The sequence below is a fragment of the Loxodonta africana genome, chromosome 10 (genome assembly GCF_030014295.1).
Source record: "Loxodonta africana isolate mLoxAfr1 chromosome 10, mLoxAfr1.hap2, whole genome shotgun sequence".
In the NCBI taxonomy this organism is placed as follows: domain Eukaryota; kingdom Metazoa; phylum Chordata; class Mammalia; order Proboscidea; family Elephantidae; genus Loxodonta; species Loxodonta africana.
Genome location: NC_087351.1, coordinates 61,620,520 through 61,645,049, shown reverse-complemented (window position 1 = coordinate 61,645,049; position 24,530 = coordinate 61,620,520). Strand labels below are relative to the sequence as shown.

Sequence of the window (24,530 nt, the reverse complement as noted above, 5' to 3'; positions counted from 1 at the left end):
AAATCATGGGTACACCCAAAGAATGTTCATCAAGTTGGTATTTGGAATTAAAAAAAAAAGACCAAACGAAAATAATTGTAAATCCCCAACAATATAATATTGGCCAGATAATATGGTGCCTTTATAATGGAATATTCTGGAGCTAGTTTAAGTTCCAAAACAAATCCTGATGGAATTTTTACTAAAAAGCATTACAATTTTAGATTATTTTGTAGAGAATTGTCATCTTTACCACACTGAGTCTCCCTGCTTTTGAATGTGGACTGTGCCTCCATTATGTAAGTCATATTCCACAGACATCTTACACAGCTTATCTATTCCTAGATACTTTATAATTTTTCTTATAGTTTTGTTTTTTGTAAGTAGTATATTTTAAAACTTTGATTTCCTAGTTGTTGGTGTATAAGAAGACAATTTTCATTAGGTTGATCTAGTAATAAGCAATCTTACTAAACATTTACTAATTTTAATACTTCATCTTTAGGTAGTCATATTGTCTGCAACTAATGGTGTTTGTTTCTTCTAGTCCTAACATCTTTTCTTTTCCCTATATATTTTTTTGCACTGGTTCAAAGGTTGGTACAGTGCTGCACAGAAATAGTAGTAGTAATAGTGTGCGTCTTTGTCATGTTAATTACACTAAAGATACTGCTTCTAAGATTTTTATCACTGGGATGTTTCTGCTTTATGAAGTTATTTTTAGTAATGGGAGTTAAATGTTATTGGATGCTTTTTCTGCATCTACTGATGGTTTTTTCTTTCTTTAATGTTAATGTAACAAATTACTTGAAAGAATCTATTAAATTGGCCTATAATTTTTCTTTCTTATACTGCCCTTGTCTGACTTTGGTATGTAGGTTATACCAGTTTCATAAAATAAGTTTAGGACTTTCTTTCTTTTCTTGGGAACTTTGTATAAGATGGAGGGCCTTATAAAACTGGCCTGATGTTGTAGGGTTTGTGGGTAGTTTTTAAGTACTAATTCAGTTTCTTTAGTGATTACAGGCTCATTCCAGTTTTCTGTTCTTTCAGAGTTGGTTTTCCTAAGTTGTATTTTTCAAGGAAATCTGTTCTTTTCATCTGGTTTTCTATTTCTTGGTGACACTCACATTCTCAAGTTTGTGTTTTTTTTTTTGAAGTACATTGTATATAGTAAAATGCACAGATCTTTAAGTGTTTAGCTCTATGAACTTTTACACACACATCTGTGAACCACCACACAAATCAAGATAGAATGTTTCCAGCTCCCCAGAAGGAGCTCTTGCCTCTTCCCAAATAGTATACCCACTAGAAATAACCATTATTCTAGCTTTAATCTCGCTGGCTATTCTGCTTTTGAAATTTATATTAAAGGAATCATGTAATATATTCTCTTCTATATCTGACTTCTTTTACTCAGTACTGTATGTGAGTCATCCATGTTGTTACATGTAACTGGTTTGTTCATTCGCATTGCTGAATAGCATTCCATTGTATGACTGCCACAATTTACTTACCCACTTTACCCTTGATGGACATTCTTATGCATGCCTTTTGGGCCCACAAGTGTGCATTTCTATTGACTGACTATACCTAGCAGTGGAACTGGTGGGTTGTAGCAAACATGCCGTCTTCAGCTTTAGTTCATATTGCCGAACTGTTTTCCAAAGTACTTGCTTTAATTTCCCATCAAACAGTATTTGACAGTTTCAGTTGCTGCACATACTCACCAATACTTGGTATTATTAGGTTTTGAGCCATTCATGTGTGTATATACACATACCTCATTTTGCCTTTAATTTGCATCATCCTGGGGACTAATAATGTTGAGCACCTTTCCATATGCTTATTAAACCTCTGAATATCTTCTTTTTGAACCCAGTTTTAAAATTAGGTTGTCTGTTTCATTGATGTATAGGAGCTCTTCACAATCCTGAATACAGGTCCTTTTTGGGATACATATTTTTGAGATATATGTATGGTAAATATCTTTTTATGTTCTGGGGCTTTTTTGTTTTACTTTAATAGTATTTTTTGATGAGCAGAATTTGTTGATTTTATGAAGGCTGATTCAGCATTTTTTTTTTTAACTGTTGATTTTATGTCATATTTAAAGAAATCTTTTACATTTTAGAAATTTATTATTTAGGCCCCATCTAATACTAATCAAAACAGAAAGAAAATCTTTGGAGATGTGGTCTAGACATCTGTAGTTGTTTAAAAAAAAAAAAACCACTAAGGGCGATTTGGATGTATAGCCAGAATAATCACTGGTTTAGTTAATAAAATTCAGACTCTTATTGAGTCTCGGACTACAGCCAAATGGGATGACTTGCTATTTCCACTCTCCTGTCTTCACATTTTTATTCTTGGTTTTCCTTCTGCTTGTCCTGTATTCCCAGATTTTCAACTTTTGCTTTATTTCTTCCCCACTGTTCTTGCCCAAGCTGAAAGGTCTCCTTTCTCTAAATTTTCTTAGCAATAATGTAATATTTAAAATATGCTGAATTAATTTATCCTTACTTCTATATGTATCTTCTCTTTCCAACATATGGTAAATTCCTTCAGGGTGAGGACTATGGTCTATCCATCTTTATAGTCTCCATATCGTTTATTTTAATGGTGCCTTGCTCAGTAAGCACTTTTGGCAGATAATTAAAACACCTTTTCTTTACATATTTGTTGATATAGTTTAATGGTGAATTTTTTCAACCGATTTTTTTTTTTTTTTGTAGAGTAAGATGAAAAAAATGAAAGAAAAATACAAAGACCAGGATGAAGAAGAACGTGAACTTATCATGAAATTGCTGGGGGTCGGTAATATCTAAAAACATTTCCTTCTTTGGCTTCTCAGTGGGCACACTGCCCAGCATAATGCTAGGCATTCAGTAAATATTTGTCACATATTGGCAATATTAATTTTCTCTATATGAATTAAAGTCTGCAGGCTCAAACAAAGAAGAAAAAGGGAAGAAGGGCAAGAAAGGAAAAACAAAAGATGAACCTGTGAAGAAGCAGCCCCAGAAACCTAGAGGTGGGCCAAGGGTTTCTGACAGCATTAAGAAAGAAACTCCTTCCCTAGAGGTTCTCATTCCTGAGTTTAAAGACTTGGCTGTAGATGATCCACACGATGACAAGGTAAGAAAGACTACCACCTGTGGGCTTTTGCTTAATTAGGGTGACCAACCCTCCCAGTTTTCCAAGGACTTCATAGTGCTAAAACTGAGATGGGTTGGTAATCCTATTCTTGATGGAAAGTCATTCGAGAAATACAGCCTTTAAGAAGACTAAAATTGCAGTGTCTAAGCATAAAAATGGTAGTGTTGACTGCTGATAAAAAGTTTATCACAAGCTTTTAGAAAATAATCGATTTCATGGAGGGGCTTTATTTGATTTTGGTAGGAACTGATTTAAGAAAAGGCAATAAATAGGAATGGCTTGAAGATGAGTGAAAAATTTTCACTTCTCTAGGTTTTTCTGTAGAAATATATGCTGTATTGTCTTAAAAATGTTGAAAGTGAGTACACAGTTAAATGCCAGATAGACTGGTTGCAAACCATTGAGAAGTTAACATTTGTTAAAATGTTGCCTAATTGTTTTATCAACTAAATTCAGCAGGCACAGCCATAAGTGTATCTTACATGAATCTTCTACAGCTTTAATTCTTTATGAGCAAAGGATTTTTTTTTCCTAAATTTGTTTAAAATGCAGACTGACTCAAAAGCTTTCATTTTCATGAGCAGCATTGTGTTTGTTTATGGCAGTTAAAGCTTGAGTTATAACTGAAGGTAACATCGGAATTTTGTATCACTGTTTTCTTTTTTCCCTGCTGAACAGTTATTGTTTAGTAACACAAATTCATTTTTTTGCTTTTGAAATTTTACTTTATTCTTGTATTCTTTAAACTCTGGAATCAAAAATATTCATGAGAGGTATCGATTATGAATGTTCTCTCATGGGCAGGTTATCTTCAGGTAGATTTTTCTTATATGGGTAAGTTAGCAAAATTAAACCTATCTTAACATATGAAAAGTTTCTCCTAGAACTGCTGAACAGAGATTTAAAAAGAAAAAGTTTTGTTCACAGAATTCTTTCTTTCTTTTGCCTGGTAAATATATCAAGCTTAGTCATTTTAAGCTCTCCCTATAATGTTCTCTGCTTTGGCATATACTTTATGTGAAAGTCTTTTCTTTAAACTTCAGAGAATGATCCTTTTTCTCTTGAATGGAATTGCTTTCTGAAAAATTAAAAAACATACCTGCACAAATTAATCCACTCCAAGGTCTTGGGACACTGAAGAACACAACCTTAGGGCCTCTGACCTGTGGGTTAGATTGTGAGTCTTGTTATACCACTGTTTCTTTTTCCTCATGGTTTAATGGTGTGGAATTTAAACCTAAGTTACAGCTGACTTTTGTTTTTATATGTTTGGAGCAGGACGAGCAAGATCTGGATCAACAGGGAAATGAGGTATGATTTTGTATTTGGGTTTCTATGGCAACACTCTCATTGTATCCAGTTCCCAGAATATTTGACACAAAACTTCTTAATTAAATCAAAACTGAGATTTTGATTCAGGCTCTGTAGTCAAACTTTCTGACTTTGCATTCCACCTTCACTACATATAACTGCAACTTTGGGAACATTCTTTGTGCCTCAGTTTCCTCATCTAAAAAAGGGAGATAATTACTTGGACCTACCAGGAGAGAGTTCTTTTAAAAACTAAAATAATATATGTAAAGCATGTAGAAGTTTCTGGCATGTGCTAAATATTCAAATATTGTACTTTCCATTCTAAGCATTTTGTTCTAAATCTAAATTTACTTTTATGTTGTTAGACAAATATGGGCAATCTTGTATGCAGCCCACCAACTAGGAGCTCTTAAGTACCTCTAGGATTTCTCCCAAAGAATAGGCAAGAGAGAAGGCTGTTGTCATCCAGGGCTTTTCAGCTTTGGCACTATTGACATTTTTGGGGTGGATAATTCTTTGTTGTGGAGGACTATTCCGTGCATTATAGGGTATTTAGTGATATCCCTGGCCTCAATCCACTGGATGCCTATAGCACCTCTACCCGTGGTTGTGACAAGCAAAAATGTCTCTAGGCTTTACCAACTATCTCCTGGGAAACAGAATCCCATCTGGTTGAGAACCACTGGTCTAACCAAATTATCAGTCCCGCTTCTATCCAGTGGACTTAAATCTGTGCTCATTATTATGGATCATTTTTATCTAGTAGTTTCCTGCAGCTTGTGTAATATCCAGCAAGTTTTTCTCCCCTTCTCTTAAATTCATCTGCAGGTGTATTCTGAAAATCACTGTTCTCATTACTCATCATACTATATGAAAATTATAAGTAGTAAAGAATAAACATCTTTGGTATTCAACTGTTAAAAAGAGTTTTCCTTTTTTAGGGTTGGTATAAATTACTTTTGTAATTGTTTTTATTTTCATCTTTTAGGAAAATCTGTTTGATTCTTTGACAGGGCAGCCACATCCTGAAGATATTCTACTGTTTGCCATTCCAATTTGTGCCCCTTACACCACCATGGCAAACTATAAGTAAGTCACTATTAGTTTATTTATAACAGCTGACACAATAATGACTTCTGTGAATTATATGATAATCATGTAGTAACACATATAATTCCTCCTTTTTAAAGATATAAAGTGAAGCTTACTCCTGGAGTTCAGAAAAAGGGGAAAGGTATTTTTTTTTTTTTTTTTGGTATGATGATTTTAAAACAGTTCAGTGGACAAACAGAAATAGATTTTGTTTTCTATTTACAGCTGCAAAAACAGCCTTGAACAGTTTCATGCATTCCAAAGAAGCAACAGCAAGAGAAAAAGACTTATTCCGCAGCGTAAAGGTAAAGTTTCCTTCCAGAACTCTGGGGATATTGGTGGTACAATAAAAAATGTTAGTAATCATAGTTTTCTATTATTTGCTCTTATCTCATGTAGTAGAAGCAAGCTTCCGCTATTTTGGTAAAAACTGCTGTTTTACTCAGTAAAATAGTAGGAAAATTTCAGCTGCCAATTTTGGAAATGCCTTTCTTTGACAGCTGAGTATACATAATTGTTATAAAAGAAACATACGTGACCACATAAAATGTGAAGATACTCAGCGGTTTTCTTTTTTTAGGACACAGATTTATCAAGAAACATTCCTGGCAAAGTGAAAGTGTCTGCACCCAATCTTCTGAATGTAAAAAAGAAATAGCTGAAATGATACCGTAAAATATTTGAGGAGAGCCAATTTTATAGCCTTTTGGAAGTTAAAAGATGAAAAGACCATGTAATAAGACTTCTGAATTTAAATAGTGAACTAAAGACTGCCTTGTTCGCCAAAAGGACTCTTGTTTTTTCCGGTTTTATATAGAGGAAACACTGTCTATGGTAGGATTTCCTAAAATATTTGTGGACAGTTAAATAATTGTATACAACTGTAGTTATTCCCCTATATTTACTTGAAATTTGGGAGGTTAATACTAAGTATTCATTTCATGTTGTAAAGAAATTGAATAGTGAAATGGCTCAACTGCTTATTTACTTGATATTCTGTATATAAAGTCTAATATATATACATATATATATTACTCAGAGGCTAATCACAACATTTTATTTTTTTTGGTGGTGAGGGGGGCAGCTAAACATTTAGGATTATGTCTAGGATTATGTCTAATACCCTAAGTATTAAAGGAGTAGATTTCCTTCTGCCCTCCCCTATACTTGCCAAAAAATGTTAGACCAGATTTAAAATACAAAACACTGATAATTCCCATGACTCAGCTTAAGAAACAGCACCTAGAAACAATCAATTTGTGTTGATCATTTCCATGCATTTATACGTCTTCACTATTGTCTTAATTTCTTCCCTATAATTTTATTCCATTTTGTACCATTTTCCATCTCTAGTAATTATCAATAGGCATGTTACAGAGTTATCTCAAATTATAATGTCAGAATTGTGCTTTAGGCTATGGCTGAAGACTCCTGACCCAGCTTTCTTCTGTCTCCTAACTGAACTAACTCACGGAGAACAAAGTCTCACAATACAGTATTTCCATTCTTTTATGAGCTACAAAACTCTGTTACATTTTAATTGATTGGACAGCAACTGCTGATAGTCAGCATGACTCCTTGCCTTAGCCCTTACACCAAAGCATTAAGGTCTAAGTACTAAATAGCTGCTGGTTACTCCACATTTTACCAGCTTAGTCTACTGAGAATTTTTCCTTTTGAAATTAATGTTTAAAAACTTTATTATGTTGTATTTATAATGTTAGGCTACGTAAGTACAGCCTACTCTTGACATCTGAAAAAAATCTAAAAAATGTTAATGTTTTTTAAAATAACTTCACTACTTTGATGGTGGTGAGAATATTTAGTATAACGTTTGTACAGGTAAATGCCCTGAAGTTACCAAAAGGGAAACAAAATAACCATTCCTTGGGGTAAAAAGTTACAGTGTTAAATTTCTTTTGCTTTAAGAGAGGACAATTTCTGGTGTTAAATACATTTATTGCAAACATCTCAGACACAAAAATAGGTTCTCTAGGCCATCCACATGCACGTTAAAATAAAAAAGCTGCAAACTACAACAGTGCATATAATTATACAAATGATGCCACCCTGGGATGTTTAGAGAATTGCTGTCCATGCAAGGTGATCAGAGGCATTACTTGTGAGGCCTTAAGATCCAGAAGTGTTGTTACTACCAAACCTCTGATTAACACTGTGAAGTAAGTGTTTTGGAAGGCAGTTCCATGAGTTGGCTAATATTTCTTTAAAGCAAATAACTGCTTCTAAGCTTAGCCTGAAAGTGGACATGAAAGAGAAAAATAATTTCATTTACAGTTCACAAGTACATTCACTTAAGCTACAAAAAAAAAAAAACTTTAAAGATTTTTGTAGAAATTGGTTAGTTTTAATACTCACAATTGCCCTTAAATAATCTATAAACCTGATTTTTCAAGAGTGCTAATTTAAAATGTTAAGAAACGCAATTTAAGTACCTTACTTACCTTACAAGAGATTTTGGTTGAACTGAAAATACAAGTATTTCATTACTGTGTGCCTGAAAGATAGATTTGAAGAACACATCATAAAGCAAGTGCTTCACAAATAAGCTTCAGAAATATTACAAAGTGCCCGTTAACATAGGGTACTATACTTACAGCTCTGTGATGGACAAGGAGGTTGTTGGCACACCCTCCAAAAACAATTACTTCTCCTTCATCACTGGCACAAGCTGTATGCCATAATCTGCATTTAAAACAAAAACTTTGTTTGAAGAAAATCACAAAAAACCCCAAATGGATAGTTTATACAATAGAATAGAGTGACAAAATAAGACTAGAGATCTTTTTAGATAGTTTAGCCCAAAACATCATGGTAAAAAGCAAACTCTTCAGGCAAAATAGCAAAAGCTACAAAAAATGAATGTCTAATTTATCTCTCTGGTCTAATCCTCACTTATACAATCAGAGTTTGAATGGAATGATCTATTCTCTGGGTCTTTGTTATTAACAAAAATCCTATGGGATGATTGAGTGATATGCCCTCTGCCCAGTCCCCTTTCCATAGGCAGGGCCAACTGCCGTACACAAAACATCTGAGGGATGCTGAAAGCCCTGCCTGTATGAAAATAGCTGAAAGCCTGGCGTTCTATGGAAAACCTGTGTTTCAGATGAAGCCTACTAGTGACATGACTGTACTACTTAAGTTAGAGGTTTGGAAAAAACGCAGGATTACATATCTAAATGTGCTTTGAACAGATTTTTACTGTTATCTCCTTTGCCAATCTTTGTAACAATTTTCTTTAATCAAAACAAGAAAAATAACCATCAGCTTAGGAACAACGATTTAAGAGAATTATTTCTTTTTAAATGATTTAAATTGTAAATAAATTTTGTAATACAGCACCACTGCAAATTCAATAGAAGTTCTTGATATTTTTTTATGTACATTCTGTAGTTTTGAAATTCTCCCCTTCCCAGTTCCACTTTTTTAAAAATGACAAACCCAGATGCAGTTCAACTCACTTAGGTAAAGGGCTCGATTATAAATGGTAGCTATATCAATAATTTTATGGTAAAAGGCGCAAAATCAAATTTCAGCCTCTTCAGTCACCAATAACAGAAAAGAAAGCATTTAATAATAAAATAACATTGGTTTTCTTTTCTTTGAAAAAGTATGATGTCAAACCTTACTGAATGCTAGGATGTTTATGATAAGAATGATGGATTTAAAGCAGCAAAAACATCCTCAGTTCTTACTAGTCTTGCACATCTGTGGATCTTACTAATTTAGTATAAGAATTACTTTTTAAATAGTTCATACCTTGGTTTTTCAGTATAGGGATGATTAAATTGTATCCATTCATTTTTACTGATACAGTAAATCCAAGCATCACCTGATTGAAACAAAAAAAAGAGCTATGAAGAATGTTTTTCTGTTAGTGTGACACTGACGTTTAAACGGGACCGCTTTAGTATCACTAAATCAGATTGTGAGTAGATACAGAAAGTATATTTCCTTTTTTTCTCTGCAATTAACCAGGTAGGCCCTTTGCATGTCACAGCTCCTCAGAGGGGCTTTTAAGTGCTCCACGTCATTTCTTCACTGGAGAGAATGGATAACTATGTCACTCTATGAAAACAATTACAGATATGTTTGGAGGATCAAAATTAGTAGCAAACCTTCCAACCAAATCTATAACCCTGTAGTACATCTAAAGTACTTTTTTCCCCCCAGCTGTTTATATATTATGATTTCATTATATGTTTTTGAAGACTTACTTAGTGGCTGTTTATCAGTGGTAAATCCTCCAAAGAGAAAAAGATGATCTGAAGAAACTGGTGTTAGTGAGTGCCAAGATCGGCCAACTGGGCATACGCCTTGTGGAGTTCTGAAAATGACAGCCAAGTTATAATATCTGTGTTTTAAATCAGCTACTGTATTTAATGCAGAGAAATACTGGGCAAAGAAGTTTTTTTTTTTTTTTTTTAATTTATATGGAGTTGCTATTACCAGAGACTTTAAAAAGGCTTCCTGGTGTTAACAAATACATGCTTTACACTGAATTATTTTCTTTGAAGGCAGAATCAACCTTAGACCTTTTCAACAAACATGAGCATATGAGAACATTTTCAACAAACATGAGCATTTCTGGTTATGGGAACCAGAAATACAACAATGAAGATAAAATTTTTTTAAGAATCTGCTGATTGTTTATTTAAATACAGCGTTACAGGAAACTGAAACAAGTATAGATGTGTGAGTGTATATACATACACATACACACACACACAGTAAGAATAGAAAACGATCTGAATTTTTTAAACTTTTCTAAAAGAAATCTAAAGTGATACCTACAATTCATTCCACTCCCATGTATCCAGATTCAGATAGTGAAGATCATTCATTCTAGCATCCTAAAAAAGGGTAATTAAAATTATCATTTTGGATAACTCAGAAGCAAGTCATGGAAACTGTTTAGATACTTACCCGATATCGGCCTCCAAACACAAAGCCTTTGTTTCCAACGGTTGCACAGGCATGGGCAGCACGAGGTGAAGGGGCTTTACCCTATTAAAAAGCCATAAAAGCAGTATAATAAGTGGCCTTTTCATAAATGGAGGGAAAATACCAGAAAGAAATGGTCTTCTCTGAATGTGAAAAGACTGTGCTAGATACTTAAGCTTGTAAGCTGAAGTGCAGACTTTAATCAAAGTAGTATAAAGGCTGACTACCAAAACTTGGGATTTTAATTTTATATTTTTGAGATATATTACTGAATGGGCTGGTTAATGTAATCAAATGCTTGCTTTATTTTTTATCCCTTAAAATAAAGGCTAGCACATTATGTGTGTGTTACAGGGGAAAGAAATCTAGTATTTGAGTAACTTAAGTTCCACTCTGGTGCTAGGTCATTTATGTAATTACAAATAATAGCAACTACTATTTAAAATCTACTAGATAACAGATGGTGGGTTAGTGTTGTTAAACATTCATTAAACTTTTTTGTGTTCTGGTCTCCTTGAAGAACAATGAAAGCTATGGATCTTCTTCAGAAAACTAGAATGAATCGTCAATTTCACATCACCTCCCAACTCTGGTAATCAGACCAGTTGCCATGGAGTCATTCCATCTCATGGCAGTGACTCCATGTGTATCAGAGAAGAACTGTGCTCCATAAGGTTTTCAGTATCTGATTTCGGGGACGTAGATCACCAGGCCTTTATGTTGAGACGCCTCTGGATGGACTCGAACTGCCAACCTTTCAGTTAGCAGCCCACTGACCATTTGCACCATCCAGGGACTTTCCAATTCTGTGTATCACCCTTTTTCTCTAAGCAGCCTTGCCTTAATAATTAATTTTTCTTCAGTAACTCACTGTAGTTATAGGCTGGCTCCAGGTAAATGTTTCTGTGTCTAAAATATGTACGTGATCATTCCATCCTCTTGGATGACTTGAATTCTAGGAAAGATAAATAAAAATGTCTGGGTTATTTTATGAATAATGTATTTCAAATTATATATAGCTTCCTGTTTGATTTATCAACAAGGCAAACTGAGAACCCCTGGCAAAAGTTAAATTACATACTAAATAGACCATATATAAATATGAAACTTCACTTACCCAAAAAGATGTTTCATCAAATTCAAAAGTTCCCAGTACTTTATCTTCAGGTAAATATCCATACCCTCCAAAAAATATTAACCTGTTAGATACCAAAAAATAAAACCACTATACAAATTCACAGGATTTTTCTTCTTGTCATATACTATGAGAAGATACACAAATGATATGAAAATACTTATTCAAATAATAATGACTAATACTTTTTGAGCATTTAACTATGTCTTACTTGCTACGTTAAGTGTTCTCATGGATTAATTCACTTAATCCTCATAACAGCCCTATGAGGTGTGTTCTATGGTTACAATGGTTATTGGCTAAACCACTTTCTACGTTTAAACCCTACAGTGCTATTAACTCACTTGTTTTGATACACCCAGACACCAAGTTTGTCCTTTGATGATGGAGGAACTCCTTGGCAATCAATTCTTTCCCACTGTAACACTCTGTCTGCAGATCTTGAATCCAGCATGTAGAACTGTCAGAAGCAATAATTTCAGTTAGATTTGGTTATGTGGAAGAAATCCAGCTTTGGCACGTAATTTCACTGAGATTTATGATAAGAATTCCATAATTCAGTGCTACTAAAAGTGTGAACTGCAGACTGGCTGCCAGTCTGCAAACTGTTACTGGTCTGAGTCTAGATAAGGAACTTCTGCCAGAGTGTGAATTAACCAAGCACACTGTTCAGCTAAGTTTTTTCCATAGCAAGACTTTTTTTTTGATGAGGGAAGGTGCAAGTACATTGATACATTCTGGCACAAACTCCGTATTTCTTGCCTTAGGTAGGTGCTTTGACAGGATATTATTACCAAAAAAAACTTGATATAACAATTTCACCTTCAAATTCAATTTAACAAACATACTCTAAGTGCCTACTTAACTCCAGGAGCTAAGGACAAGTATTTAAAAGATTAATTACAAGTTTCCTTCAAAGGTTATGAGACTGGTGCTGGACTGGGTAGTGTTTTGTTCTGCTATATACAGGGTCTATATGAGTCAGAACTGACTCAACAGCACCTAACAACAACAATAACCCTTCAAAGAGGTCACATTCTGGTAACTGCATATTTTTACCTCTTAAGACACCCAATCTTCCTTTCAGTCAAACTTAAAAAACACTCAACCCTGGCCACTTCACATACTAACTGCTGCCATGTCTCTGACTACCCTGTAATATCACAGCTTCTCTCCTTTCCAAGCTTCTTCATGTTGTTCCAAATTTTATTCTTCTCTCCCTTGGCTCTGAAAAATACATAGCTCGATTATAGCCTATAGTAATGCCTTACAAAATCCTTTAGGCACAGAACACTCTTCAAGCAAATCTTAAGCAAAAACTCATTATAAAAACAAAAGTGGAGCTGTGCTTGTTAAAGTAGAGGAGGACGGGTGTTCCAGGGCCCACCTAATACCATATGTTCCTCCCATAGGTGTCTCAAAGCATTTCAAAGAAATCCCTAGGGTTTCTAGAAGCACAGTTTGAAATCATCCCAGCCATACGTTCCATCTATACCACACCATTTGGCATTTGCATGAACAAGATACATTTGCTTTTTATACCTCTGCATCATGGTACCTATATATTGGCTACCTCTTCCAATTTTATGATTCAATTCAAACATCACCTCTTCAGTGAAGCCTTTCCTTATTCCACTCCCCCATCCTACCACATACAGTGTTAAGGATTACTTTTCAAATTCCACAATATTTACTGAGTTAGTGCTATGACCCAGACTCTGTGTATCTCTCTATCATATGCTACTGCAATTGTTTACTTACATGTCCCTTCTGGGATATGAGCTCCTAGAGACGGGGACTACATCATTCATCTTTGTGTATCCAATGTCCAACCAAGTGCTCAGTGTGTAAGATGCTTAGTAGCCAAATAAATTAATACAATCTACTAATATGCACCTTTCTGACTCACTTCATCTGTCTCTTACTGGCCTGAAAGAGAGCAACTGACATCTTTTTCCTAGTTGGAAAACAACACAAAGACTGAACAGTAGTATCTTAAGGCACTATAGCATAGGAATATTAGTATGTGGAATTCTGTGTTAGTTTATTCTTATGGCTTTCTGAGTGGTGGTCTGTTCAATTTTACCCTTCCCTCCATCATTACATCTTGTCTATAATGTTCTTTTCTAATTTGTTTACTAATATTCACTTACCACGCAGGGTTCTAAGAAAACAAATAGCTGCAAAAAGCACAAACAAAAGCAACCTAGGAAGTTTTTGCACACAGTTAAGTTACCAACAAAAGTTGACTTTACAAAAAACCTAGGCAAATATATACTAGTAAACAAAGTGCTAAAATGCACATTCATACCGTAATCAAGTACATGTATTTCTTTAACTGGGACAGGAATAAGCACGGGCTAACCTCAGAAATCTGAGGTTTTTTGAAAATCAGAATAAAATTACCTTGAACTGTAGTAATCCTTAGAAACACTAACCTTATTTGTATTGCCTCTCGAATGGTGTCCTCCAAACAAGTACAGCACTCTGTCCACACACACGGCACAGCTCCCTGACATGGAAGGAGGAACATCACCTTCGGTGTTAATTTTCTTCCTAAGGGAGAAAAATTGCATGTAAATGAATTTCCCAAAAAGGAAGAAATTCAAGATTACTCATTTCTACTTATATCCCCACAATAAAGGAAAAAAATGAGAGGGCTGACCAAATAATATCTAGGTCTTTTCCAGCTCTAAGATTAATTCAGTGAATGAGAGCTTCACCCTCTTCACCCATTCCACGAGCAATGCCAGCTGGTCCTACACGTGGGCAGAACGAGAGGTTCTGGAAGTGCGTCTAACCGCTATATTTTACTACTCTGGGAACATAACCATTTTATGTTTCACAAACTAAACTGGTTGCTTTTTATTTACATGGCCATAAATAGCTGTTTGTTTTTTTTTTTTTTTCTTTGGGTGGGCCAGGAACCCAAAAGGAAAACCATTCAACATCTGGTCCTGGCAGGTTAATTCAATAGGTGTTTTTTCATTCAGTCACCTTTTAGCCATTCAAATGAATCAGATTCAGACTCTCATGTAATATTACCAAAAGACTTTAGGTAATGCTTACCACATGCCAGGCACTCCCCTGAATGCTCTGCATGCAATAACTCATCTTGAATCTAAAAATGAATCTGAATCAAACCCTAAGAAATCTAAGATTCAGAACCTCATAGTACAGTCAGGGTCTTCTGCTCATACTGTCAGATACATTATCACTTTATCTCTGCTAAGCTTGAAGTTTTTTGGTAACATTTTTTAAAAATTCCTTAAGGGGTAGAATTAAAAATAATTAGAATTGCCCTTTTGCAGAGAATACTATTATTAATTTCAAATGCTCTAGAAAAAGATTAGCAAAGTCTATATTAACACTATTTTAAACAGATTTGCATAGAAATTTTAATTTTGGAACTCATAATAGGACACCAGCTTTATTTCTAACAGACACAATATAGAAATTATTTCTCATGCAAGATAAGATAAAACAGAAGGCTTCATAACATCTTGATTAAATATGGGAATTTTATTACATTTCTATTCCAGGATCTGATGCTTCTGCCTCTTATTTCCATACTACCATGATACTTTTAAGTTACAGAACTCTGAACAGCAGTTTATTTAAAGGTCTTAAGGCATCTAATTACTGAACCACTTCTGAAGAGACTAAGCAAATTAAGGATGCTAAAGTATCTGAGCTTAGTGTTAAAGTAAACTGCAGAACACTGTTTTAGCATCATTAATTAAAATATTTTTATTCACTAAAATAGATTTTACATAGTTTCTTTTTCTTTGCAAGCTTATTTGAATGTTTTAGTCCCCCCGCCACCCCAGTTACCATCTTCCAGTCTCCATGTTGTAGATCCACAGTTCTTCTCTAGGTAGATAAAAGTCATATAATCCTCTGACTTGATTACTCTAAGAACCAAAAAATTGCAAATGTCAAAAATTAATTGGTAATTTAAAGAGGCACTATTGCATATTTTTTCATATCAACCTTATCTGAGGTACTAGTAAGACTTAGGAAAAATAGGTCTTGAAATTATATCAAATGCACAATCCTCCCAACCCATGCCACATACTCAAGGTAAAGCTTAATAGACACAGATCTTGATTTACATTTTGATACAGCAGTGGCAACAGAGCAGGAAATTAAAAGACCTCTGGGAAATCTCTAAGGCCATTTTATCCTGAGAAGAGGGAATGCACCAAACTTCAGTTGCATGATTTCAGAAGAGATTACCTGTATCATGGTCGGCAGGCTAAGAGGTCTACAATCAAAGTGCCTGACCCATGCTAAAAAATGATGCATCGTTTTCTAGCCAATCTTTCCTTTTACCCACTCATTCTGTACCAAGAAGCAGAGAGAGCAGAAGTGACTTCTCTTCAGGATGCAAATTGTCCTTATGCAAAATTTAAGTTTCTTGTTCTGCACCATTTCCCTTCAGGTACTAGTAATTAATGCCTAACAGACAGAGTTTACCATATGCCAGAACTGGCTGAATGCTATCTAGGAATTGCATAATTTAATCCTCACAATCTTAAAAGTAAACAAAGAAAAAAACCTCAAACCTGGTACCACTGAGTTGATTCCCACTCATAGGGATCCTATAGGTCACAGTAGAACTGCCCCATAGGGTTTCCAAGGAGCAGCTAGTGGGTTCAAACTGCGAGCCTTTTGGTTAGCAACCATAGCTCTTAACCACTGTGCCACCAGGGCCCCAACCTTAAAGTAGTTGGTATTAAAACTGAGGTTTTAGAGAGGTTAAGTAATTTGTCCAAGACAACTTACCAAGTAAAGGTGGAGCCAGGGTTCCAGCCTCCTTTCCCTCAATTTGCAAATTTAACAGCTGCCTGACCTTTCTGAAGCCCTGGTTGTACAATGGTTAAGAGCTATAGCTGCTAACTATGAGGTTGGCAGTTCAAATCCACCTTGGAAAACCTATGGGGGCAGTTCTGCTCTGTCCTGTAGGGTCACTATGAGTCAGAATCGACTCGACAGCAATAGATTGACCCTTCTAGTCTTTGATCCTCCTCTCTGTCCATTTTCTGAAGAATGTCAACATGCAGTAAAATGATTGCAATTCACTGGATGTCAGAGTCCAATAACCTTGAGTATTATACATACAGAAATAGAGCAGGTGGCGGTGTAAACATTTCTCTCTTTGCACTCTAGCACTTAGGAAAGGGAAAGGTGGGAAGTGGCCCAGCTAGGTCTGGGAAGGGAAACTCACTGCTGTGTAGGAAGCCAAGGTTTACTGCTTTCAAAACAATCTCCAAGAGTTTCCTGTGCCTACTATCAGGGTCCTAGTCGAAATGTGGGACATAGTCTGTCTTGGAACCATCCACTTACTTCAGTGATCATGCCTCTCCTCCCTGCCTCAGCCCCAGGCATCCAGACTTTCATAAACCCAACATCAGAAATCTTCCACACTACATATCCAAAAAAAAAAAAAAAATTCACCAAGTGGGATTCATACCAAGTATGTAGGGATGGTTCAACATTAGAAAAACAATCAATGTAATCCATTATATAAATAAAAGAACCACAGGATCTTGTCAGTTGATTCATTTGACAAAGTCCCACACCCATTCATCATAAAAACTCTCAGCAAAATAGGAGTAGAAGGAAAATTCATCAACATAAGAAAGGGGAATTTATACAAAGCCGACAGCCAACATCATCCTAAATGGAGAGAGTCTGAAAGCATTCCCCTTGAGAATGGGAACCAAACAAGGATGCCCTTTATCACTGCTATTATTCAACACTGTGCTGGAGGTCTTAACCAGACCCAGCTAGGCTAGATAAAGAAATAAAGGGCATCCAAATTGGTAAGGAAGAAGTAAAAGTATCCCTGTTTGCAGCTGACATGATCTTATACACAGAAAACCCTAACGAATCCTCAAGACAACTACTGAAACTAATAGAAGAGTTCAGCAGAGTATCAGGATACAAGATAAACATACAAAAATCAGTTGGATTCCTCAACACCAACAAAGAGAATGTCACAGAGGAAATCACCAAATCAATACCATTTATAACAGTCCCCAAGAAGACAAAATACTTAGGAATAAATCTAACCAGAGATGTAAAAGACCTATACAAAGAAAACTACAACACACTACTGCAAGAAACCAACAGAGACCTACGTAAGTGGAAAAACATACCTTGCTCATGGATAGGAAGACTCAACATTGTAAAAATGTCTATTCTATCCAAAGCGATCTATAGATAAAATGCAATCCCGATCCAAATTATAATGACATTTTTTAATGAGATGAAGAAAAAAATCACCAACTTCATATGGAAGGGAAAGAGGCCCCGGATCAGTAAAGCATTACTGAAAAAGAAGAACAAAGTGGAAGGCCTCACAATACCTGATTTTAGAACATATTATACTGCGACAGTAGTCAAAACAACCTGGTACTGGTACGGCAACAGATGCATAGACCAATGGAACAGAATTGAGAATCCAGACATAAGACCATCCACGTATGAGCAGCAGATACTTGGCAAAGGCCCAAAGTCTGTTAATTGGGGAAAAGACAGTCTCTTTAACAAACGGTGCTGGCATACTGGATATCCATCTGCAAAAAAAGTGAAACAAAACCCATACATCACACCATGCACAAAAATGAACTCAAAGTGGATCAAAGACCTAAATATAAAATCTAAAATGATAAAGATCATGGAAGAAAACACAGGGACAACACTAGCAGCCCTAACACATTGTATAAACAGTATACAAAACATTTCTAGCATTGCACAAACACCAGAAGAGAAACTAGATAACTGGGAGCTCCTAAAAAACCAAACACGCTCATCCAAAGACTTCATCAAAAGAGTAAAAAGATTACCTACAGACTGGGAAAAAGTTTTTGGCTACGACAAAGCCGATCAGTGTCTGATCTCTAAAATCTACATGATACTGCAAAGACTCAACAATGTCACCTGATCTTTGACAAGGGCCCAAAGCCCATCAAATGGGAAAAGACAGTCTCTTTAACAAATGGTGCTGGCAAAACTGATGTCCATCTGCAAAAGAATGAAACAGGACCCATACCTCACACCATATACAAAAACTAACTCAAAATGAATCAAAGACCTAAATATAAAACCAAAAACCATGACGTTTACAGAAGAAAAAATAGAATCAACACTAGAGGTCCTAATACATGGCGTTAACAGGATACAAACTACAACCAACAAACAAGCTCCAGAGGATACGCTAGATAACTGGGATCTTCTAAAAATAAAACACTTATGCTCATTAAAAGACTTCACCAAAAGAGTAAAAAGAGAACCTACTCACTGGGAAAAAAAATTTTTGGCTATCACAAATCAGACAAAGGTCTAATCTCTAAAATCTACAAGAAAATCCAACACCTCAACAACAAAAAGACAAATAATCCAATTAAAAATGGGCAAAGGAAATAAACAGGCACTTCACCAAAGAAGACATTCAAGTGGCCAACAGACACATGAGGAAATGCTCATGATCTCTAGCCATGTGAGAAATGCAAATCAAAACCACAATGAGATACCATCTCACCCTGGCATTACGACACGATTCAATACAACAAGAAATAACAAATGTTGGAGAGGCTGCGGGGAGATTGGAAGCTTATGCACTGCTGGTGGGAATGCAAAATGATCCAACCATTTTGGAAAACGATATGGCACTTCCTTAGAAAGCTAGAAATAGAAATACCATATGATCCAGCAATCCACTCCTAGGAATATATTCTAGAGAAATACAGAGTTGTCACATGAATAGACATATGCACACCCATGTTCACTACAGCATTGTTCACAATAGCAAAAAGATGGAAACAACCTAGATGCCCATCAACAGATGAATGGATAAACGGACTGGTACATACACACAATGGAGTATTATGCAATGATAAAACGATGAATCTGTGAAGCATCTCATAACGTGGATGAATCTGGAGGGCATTATGCTGAGTGAAATAAGTCAATCACAAAAGGGCAAATATTGTATCAGACCATTACTGTAAAAACTCATGAAGAGGTTTACATAGAAAAAGAAACAATCTTTGATGGTTATGAGGGAGGGGTGGGGTGGGGATGGAAAACCACTTAGTGGACAATAGATAAGTGGAAACTTTGGTGAAGAGTAAGACAGTACACAATACTGGGGAATCCAGCACAACCTGTACAAGGCAAGGTCATGGTAGCTCCATAAAGACACATCCAAATTCCCTGAAGGACCAAATTGCTGGGCTTAGGGCTATAGGAACCATGGTCTCGGGAACATCTAGCTCAATTGGCATAACACAGCTTTTAAAGAATATGTTCTACATTCTACCTTGATGAGTAGCGTCTGGGGTCTTAAAAGCCTGTGAGTGGCTACCCTAGGATACTCTACTGGTCTCACCCCTTCGTGACCAAAGAAGAATGACGAAGACTAAAGATACAAGGGAAAGATTAGTCCAAAGGCCCAACGGACCATATCTACCATGGCATCCACTAGACTGAGTCCAGTAAAACTAGATGGTGCCTGGCTACCACCACTGACCACTCTGACAGGAATCACAATAGGGGGTCCCAGACAGAGCTGGAGAAAAATGTAAAACAAAATTGTACTCAAAAAGAAAGATCAGACTTGCTGGCCTGACAGAGACTGGAGAAACCCTGAGAGTATGGCCCCGGAACACCCTTTTAGCTCAGTAATGAGGTCACTCCTGAGGTTTACCCTTCAGCCAAAGATTGAACAGGCCCATGGAACAAACTAAGACTAAAGGGGTACACCAGCCCTGGGGAAGGGACTGGAAGGCAGGAGGGAACAGGAGGGCTGGTAATAAGGAACCCAGGGTTGAGAAGGGAGAGTGCTGACATGTCGTGGGGTTAACCAATGCCATAGAACAATGTGTGTACAACTGTTTGATGAGAAACTAGTTTGTTCTGTAAACCTTCATCTAAAGTACAACAAAGAAAAAAAAGTGGGGGGGGGGAGACAAATAACCCAATTAAAAAATGGGCAAAGGATATGAACGGGCACTTCACCAAAGAGGACATTCAGGTGGCTAACAGATACATGAGGAAATGCTCACGATCATTAGCCATTAGAGAAATGAAAATCAAAACTACAATGAGATACCATCTCACCCCAACAAGGCTGACATTAATCCAAATAACACAAAATAATAAATGTTAGAGAGGTTGTAGAGAGACAGGAACACTTACACACTGCTGGTGGAAAGGTAAAATGGTACCACCACTTTGGAAATCGATTTGGTGGTTCCTTAAAAAGCTAGAAATAGAAGTACCACTCTATTGGAATATATCCTAGAGAAATAAGAGCCCTCACACGAACAGATACATGCACACCCATGTTCACTGCAGTACTGTTTACAATTGCAAAAAGATGGAAGCCACCAAGGTGCCCATCAACGGATGAATGAATAAATTATATTCACATAATGGAATACTACGCAACAATTAAGAACAACGATGAATCTGTGAAACAACTCATAACACGGAGGAATCTGAAAGGCATTATGCTGAGTGAACTTAGTTGCGAAAGGACAAATAGTCTATGAGACCACTATTAAAAGAAATCAAAAAAGTTTAAGCACAAAAAAATATTCTTTGATGGTCATGAGGGTGGGAAGGGAGGAAGAAGGATATTCCCTAATTAGACAGTAGACCAGAACTGTTTTAGGTGAAGGGAAAGATAACACACAATACAGGGGAGGTCACACAACCGGACTAAACCAAAAGCAAATAAGTTTCCTGAATACAACTGAATGCTTGGAAAGCCAGAGTAGCTGGGACGGGGGTCTGGGGACCATGCCTACAGGGGACATCTAGGTCAACTGGCAAAACAAAATGTATTAAGAAAACGTTCTGCATCCCACTTTTGGTGACTGGCATCTGGGGTATTAAACGCTTGCAAGCGGCCACCTAAGATGCATCAATTGGTCTCAGCCCACCTGGAGCAAAGAAGAATGAAGAACACCAAAGACATAAGGTAAATATGAGCCCAAGAGACAGAAATGGCCATGTAAACTAGAGACTACATCCGTCTGAGACCGGAAGAACTAGATGGTGCCTGGCTACCACCGATGACTGCCGTGAAAGGGAACACAACAGAGAATCCCTGATGGAGCAGGAGAGCAGTGGGACGCAGACCTCAAATTCTCGTAAAAAGACCAACTTAATTGTCTGACTGAGACTAGAGGTACCCTGGAGGTCATGGTCCCCTGGAGCCTCTGTTAGCCCAAGACTGGAACTATTCCTGAAGCCAACTCTTCAAACAGGGATTGGACTGGACTATGAGAAAATGCTACTGGCGAGGAGTGAGCTTCTTGGCTCAGGTAGACACATGAGACTATGTGGGCAGCTCCTGTCTGGAGATGAGAAGGCAGAGGGGGACAGGAGCTGGTTGAACGGACATGGGGAATAAAGGGTGGAGAGGAGTTATGTGCTGTCTCATTGGGGAGACAGGAGCTAGGAGTACATAGCAAGGTGTGTGTAAGTTTTTGTATAAGAGATTGACTTGATTTGTAAACCTTCACTTAAAGCACAATTAAAAAAAAAAAAAAAAAAACTTCCACACTGACAGTCCTTTCTCCCACCTCCAAAGAAAGTCCCATTCCCTCAGTGCTGTTAATTTTTACAAACAGAATTATGAATAAAGCAGTGTAAACTGAAGTGTGATTGACCAGCAGGTTTGCCTTTTCCCCAGGAGAATTTACATTTTAAATATGGGTCGCCTTTGAATTATGGTGTGGCGAAAAATACTGACTATACCATGAACACCCAGAAGAACAAACAAATCTGTCTGGGAAGAAGTACAGCCAGAATTCTCCTTAGGAGAAAGAATGGTGAGACTTTGTCTGACATACTTTCGACATGTTATCAAGAGAGACCAGTCCCTGGAGAAGAACATCATGCTTGGTAAAGTGGAGGGTCAGTGAAAAAGAGGAAGACCCTCAACGAGATGGAATGACACAGTGGCTGCCACAATGGGTTCAAACATGGCAATGATCGTGAGGATAGCGCAAGACCAGGCAGTGTTTTGTTCTGTTGCACATAGGATCGCTTTGAGCGTCAAAGGATTCCTTAGCACCAAACAACAACAACCTACTTCCCTCTTCCCAGGAATTCCATACCACCTACCAAGTACCTTCCTCTAAACACCTGTTCATTGGTGACTTGGGAAAGCATTGGCAGATTAATTAGGGAGCTCTAAAATAAAAAGGGCAAGAGGAGAAATAATGAGCCAGGTTTAGATAGGGACACTTGGGTAGGATTCTCCAGCTAGAAGAAAGAGAAGAAATACAACTGGTTCTAAACTGGTAACTGATCACATTGTTTACGATTAGGGATCAAAGATCTGCACTCTGTAATCACATTTATTGCTGGGTTTTTTTGGTTATTGCTGGAGCTTTTCCAGTAATTTCCTCAACAACAGTTTCTTTTGAAAAATTTCAGCCCTTTTTCAGCTTAAGCAAAAAAGAAAAAGGCCCTGAAACAATAGTCTGATGACCGTCTGCACAGGTGTGGCTGGGACTCCTGCTCAGGAGGGAAGGAGATCCCTAAAGCCTTCTGGAATGCCAAGGGGTTTTCCGACACCCTGACCACCTCACAGTGGGCAACCGCAGCGGTGGGTAAAGTCCTGGAGCTACACTGATGAAGAGGCAGAGTGAAATCACACGCCGTCACCTCTTACACATCCCCAACCCTTAAAAAAAAAAAAGTTTCATATTCATGCACCGCCCAACCAACTTTAACATAGTGCTTTCTCCCAAAATAATGCTCCAACGTCAAGTGGCGAGCACCCGGCCGCCGCGAACAGTGTGAGGAGGAAAGCGGACTTTGTAAGCAGAGGTCGGCGTGACAACCCTGCTGTGAGAGAGAGAGAGTACACCCCAGGAGCCTTGAAAAGGCCTGGAGGACTCCGGAGGGGGTTCGCAACCACAGGCAAAGGAGCCCACCGACAAAGTCGAGGGGAGGAGGCGCGGTACCAGCAGGCAGTCCCGACCCGGGGAACTGCCGCGATGCCCGCCGCGGCCTGGCCACCCACTGACCTTGTAGCCACCCCAGACGAACATGTGGCGCCCGTCGCTGACCGCTACGTGGCCGCTACGCTCTGCGGGGCAGGCGGGCTCCATGGAGTCATAGCTCTCGAAGGCTGGCCCCGGCAAGTCGTCCGCCCGCAGATCCTCGTTGCCATCAGCCATCTTGAGGCTGCACTTTCGTTCACCAACAATCCCCACACCGGAGAGGGGGGAAAATGACAAAGAAAAAGAAACGTACAGCCAAGCCAGGTAAGAAAAAGGTGGCGGCGGCGAAAGACGCCGGCGTTAGGACTGCTCCCTCGCCGCCTGCACTCGCGTCTCCCCAACCCTCCTCCGCCGAGGACGCACCGCCGCCAGGGCAGTGAAGTCGCTGGCGGCGGCGAAGGCCGAAGCCAGGACCCGGGAACGGTGGCTGTCCGCCTCGACACAGACTTCTCGCCCGCTCGCCTCCGTTCAGCCCGCACAGCCGACGGCCCTTGTTTATGCTGAGACCGGAAGCCGCCGGCGGCGCTGACGCGCCCGCCCGGCTCCGGAAGCGCGGCCCTCACTCAGCGCCCCCAGCGCCGGGTCCTCCCGCAGACGCTGCAGCTCGACTCCGGGCGACTGCTAGCTGGAGCCCCAACCGCGACTTGCTCGTCTGTTGAAGGCCTGACCCCGGAACTGTGTGACACTCCAAGTCTCCTTTCAGTACGGTACAGGATGTGCTGAATTTTAAGCCATATTCTCACAACCAAATTACTTTCTGCGACTAAGGCATATACCAAAGGGCTCACAGCCTGGAAAGAGTACAAGAAATTTCTCAGCTAGTAAGTTTCTGGTCTCAGCTTCTCAAAGTAGGA

The 24,530-nt window shown here is 38.0% G+C and overlaps 2 protein-coding genes across 11 annotated transcripts in view; one reads left to right on the top strand and one right to left on the bottom strand.

The window, feature by feature from the left end:
- The window catches only part of NEMF (nuclear export mediator factor), a 59,495-nt gene extending 51,571 nt beyond the window's left edge, over window positions 1-7,924 (top strand). The window contains exons 27-33 of one of the 2 annotated variants that reach the window (XM_064292425.1): window positions 2,715-2,792; window positions 2,920-3,117; window positions 4,417-4,449; window positions 5,441-5,541; window positions 5,643-5,686; window positions 5,770-5,849; window positions 6,125-7,924. In XM_064292425.1, coding sequence (XP_064148495.1) covers window positions 2,715-2,792; window positions 2,920-3,117; window positions 4,417-4,449; window positions 5,441-5,541; window positions 5,643-5,686; window positions 5,770-5,849; window positions 6,125-6,202 — 612 coding nt within the window. In that variant the 3' untranslated portion in view covers window positions 6,203-7,924. Of the gene's footprint in view, window positions 1-203; window positions 279-2,714; window positions 2,793-2,919; window positions 3,118-4,416; window positions 4,450-5,440; window positions 5,542-5,642; window positions 5,687-5,769; window positions 5,850-6,124 lie in introns of those variants that run through there. The other variant, XM_064292426.1, reaches the window with a different exon arrangement.
- KLHDC2 (kelch domain containing 2) overlaps window positions 1-24,169 on the bottom strand; it is a 76,385-nt gene extending 52,216 nt beyond the window's left edge. For 5 of the 9 annotated variants that reach the window (XM_064292435.1, XM_064292432.1, XM_064292437.1 and 2 more), the window contains exons 1-13: window positions 23,701-24,167; window positions 15,479-15,558; window positions 14,083-14,200; window positions 11,989-12,104; window positions 11,627-11,708; window positions 11,381-11,464; window positions 10,492-10,572; window positions 10,360-10,418; window positions 9,783-9,892; window positions 9,325-9,397; window positions 8,160-8,247; window positions 8,007-8,059; window positions 4,238-4,301 (exon numbers count right to left, since the gene is read on the bottom strand). In XM_064292435.1, the coding sequence (XP_064148505.1) occupies window positions 4,247-4,301; window positions 8,007-8,059; window positions 8,160-8,247; window positions 9,325-9,397; window positions 9,783-9,892; window positions 10,360-10,418; window positions 10,492-10,572; window positions 11,381-11,464; window positions 11,627-11,708; window positions 11,989-12,104; window positions 14,083-14,200; window positions 15,479-15,558; window positions 23,701-23,853 (1,152 nt within the window). In that variant the 5' untranslated portion in view covers window positions 23,854-24,167 and the 3' untranslated portion in view covers window positions 4,238-4,246. Of the gene's footprint in view, window positions 1-1,118; window positions 4,302-7,482; window positions 7,799-8,006; window positions 8,060-8,159; window positions 8,248-9,324; window positions 9,398-9,782; window positions 9,893-10,359; window positions 10,419-10,491; window positions 10,573-11,380; window positions 11,465-11,626; window positions 11,709-11,988; window positions 12,105-14,082; window positions 14,201-15,478; window positions 15,559-23,700 lie in introns of those variants that run through there. The other 4 variants (XM_064292433.1, XM_023546146.2, XM_003408553.4 and 1 more) reach the window with 4 other exon arrangements.
- Between the last annotated feature and the right edge of the window lie 361 nt (window positions 24,170-24,530).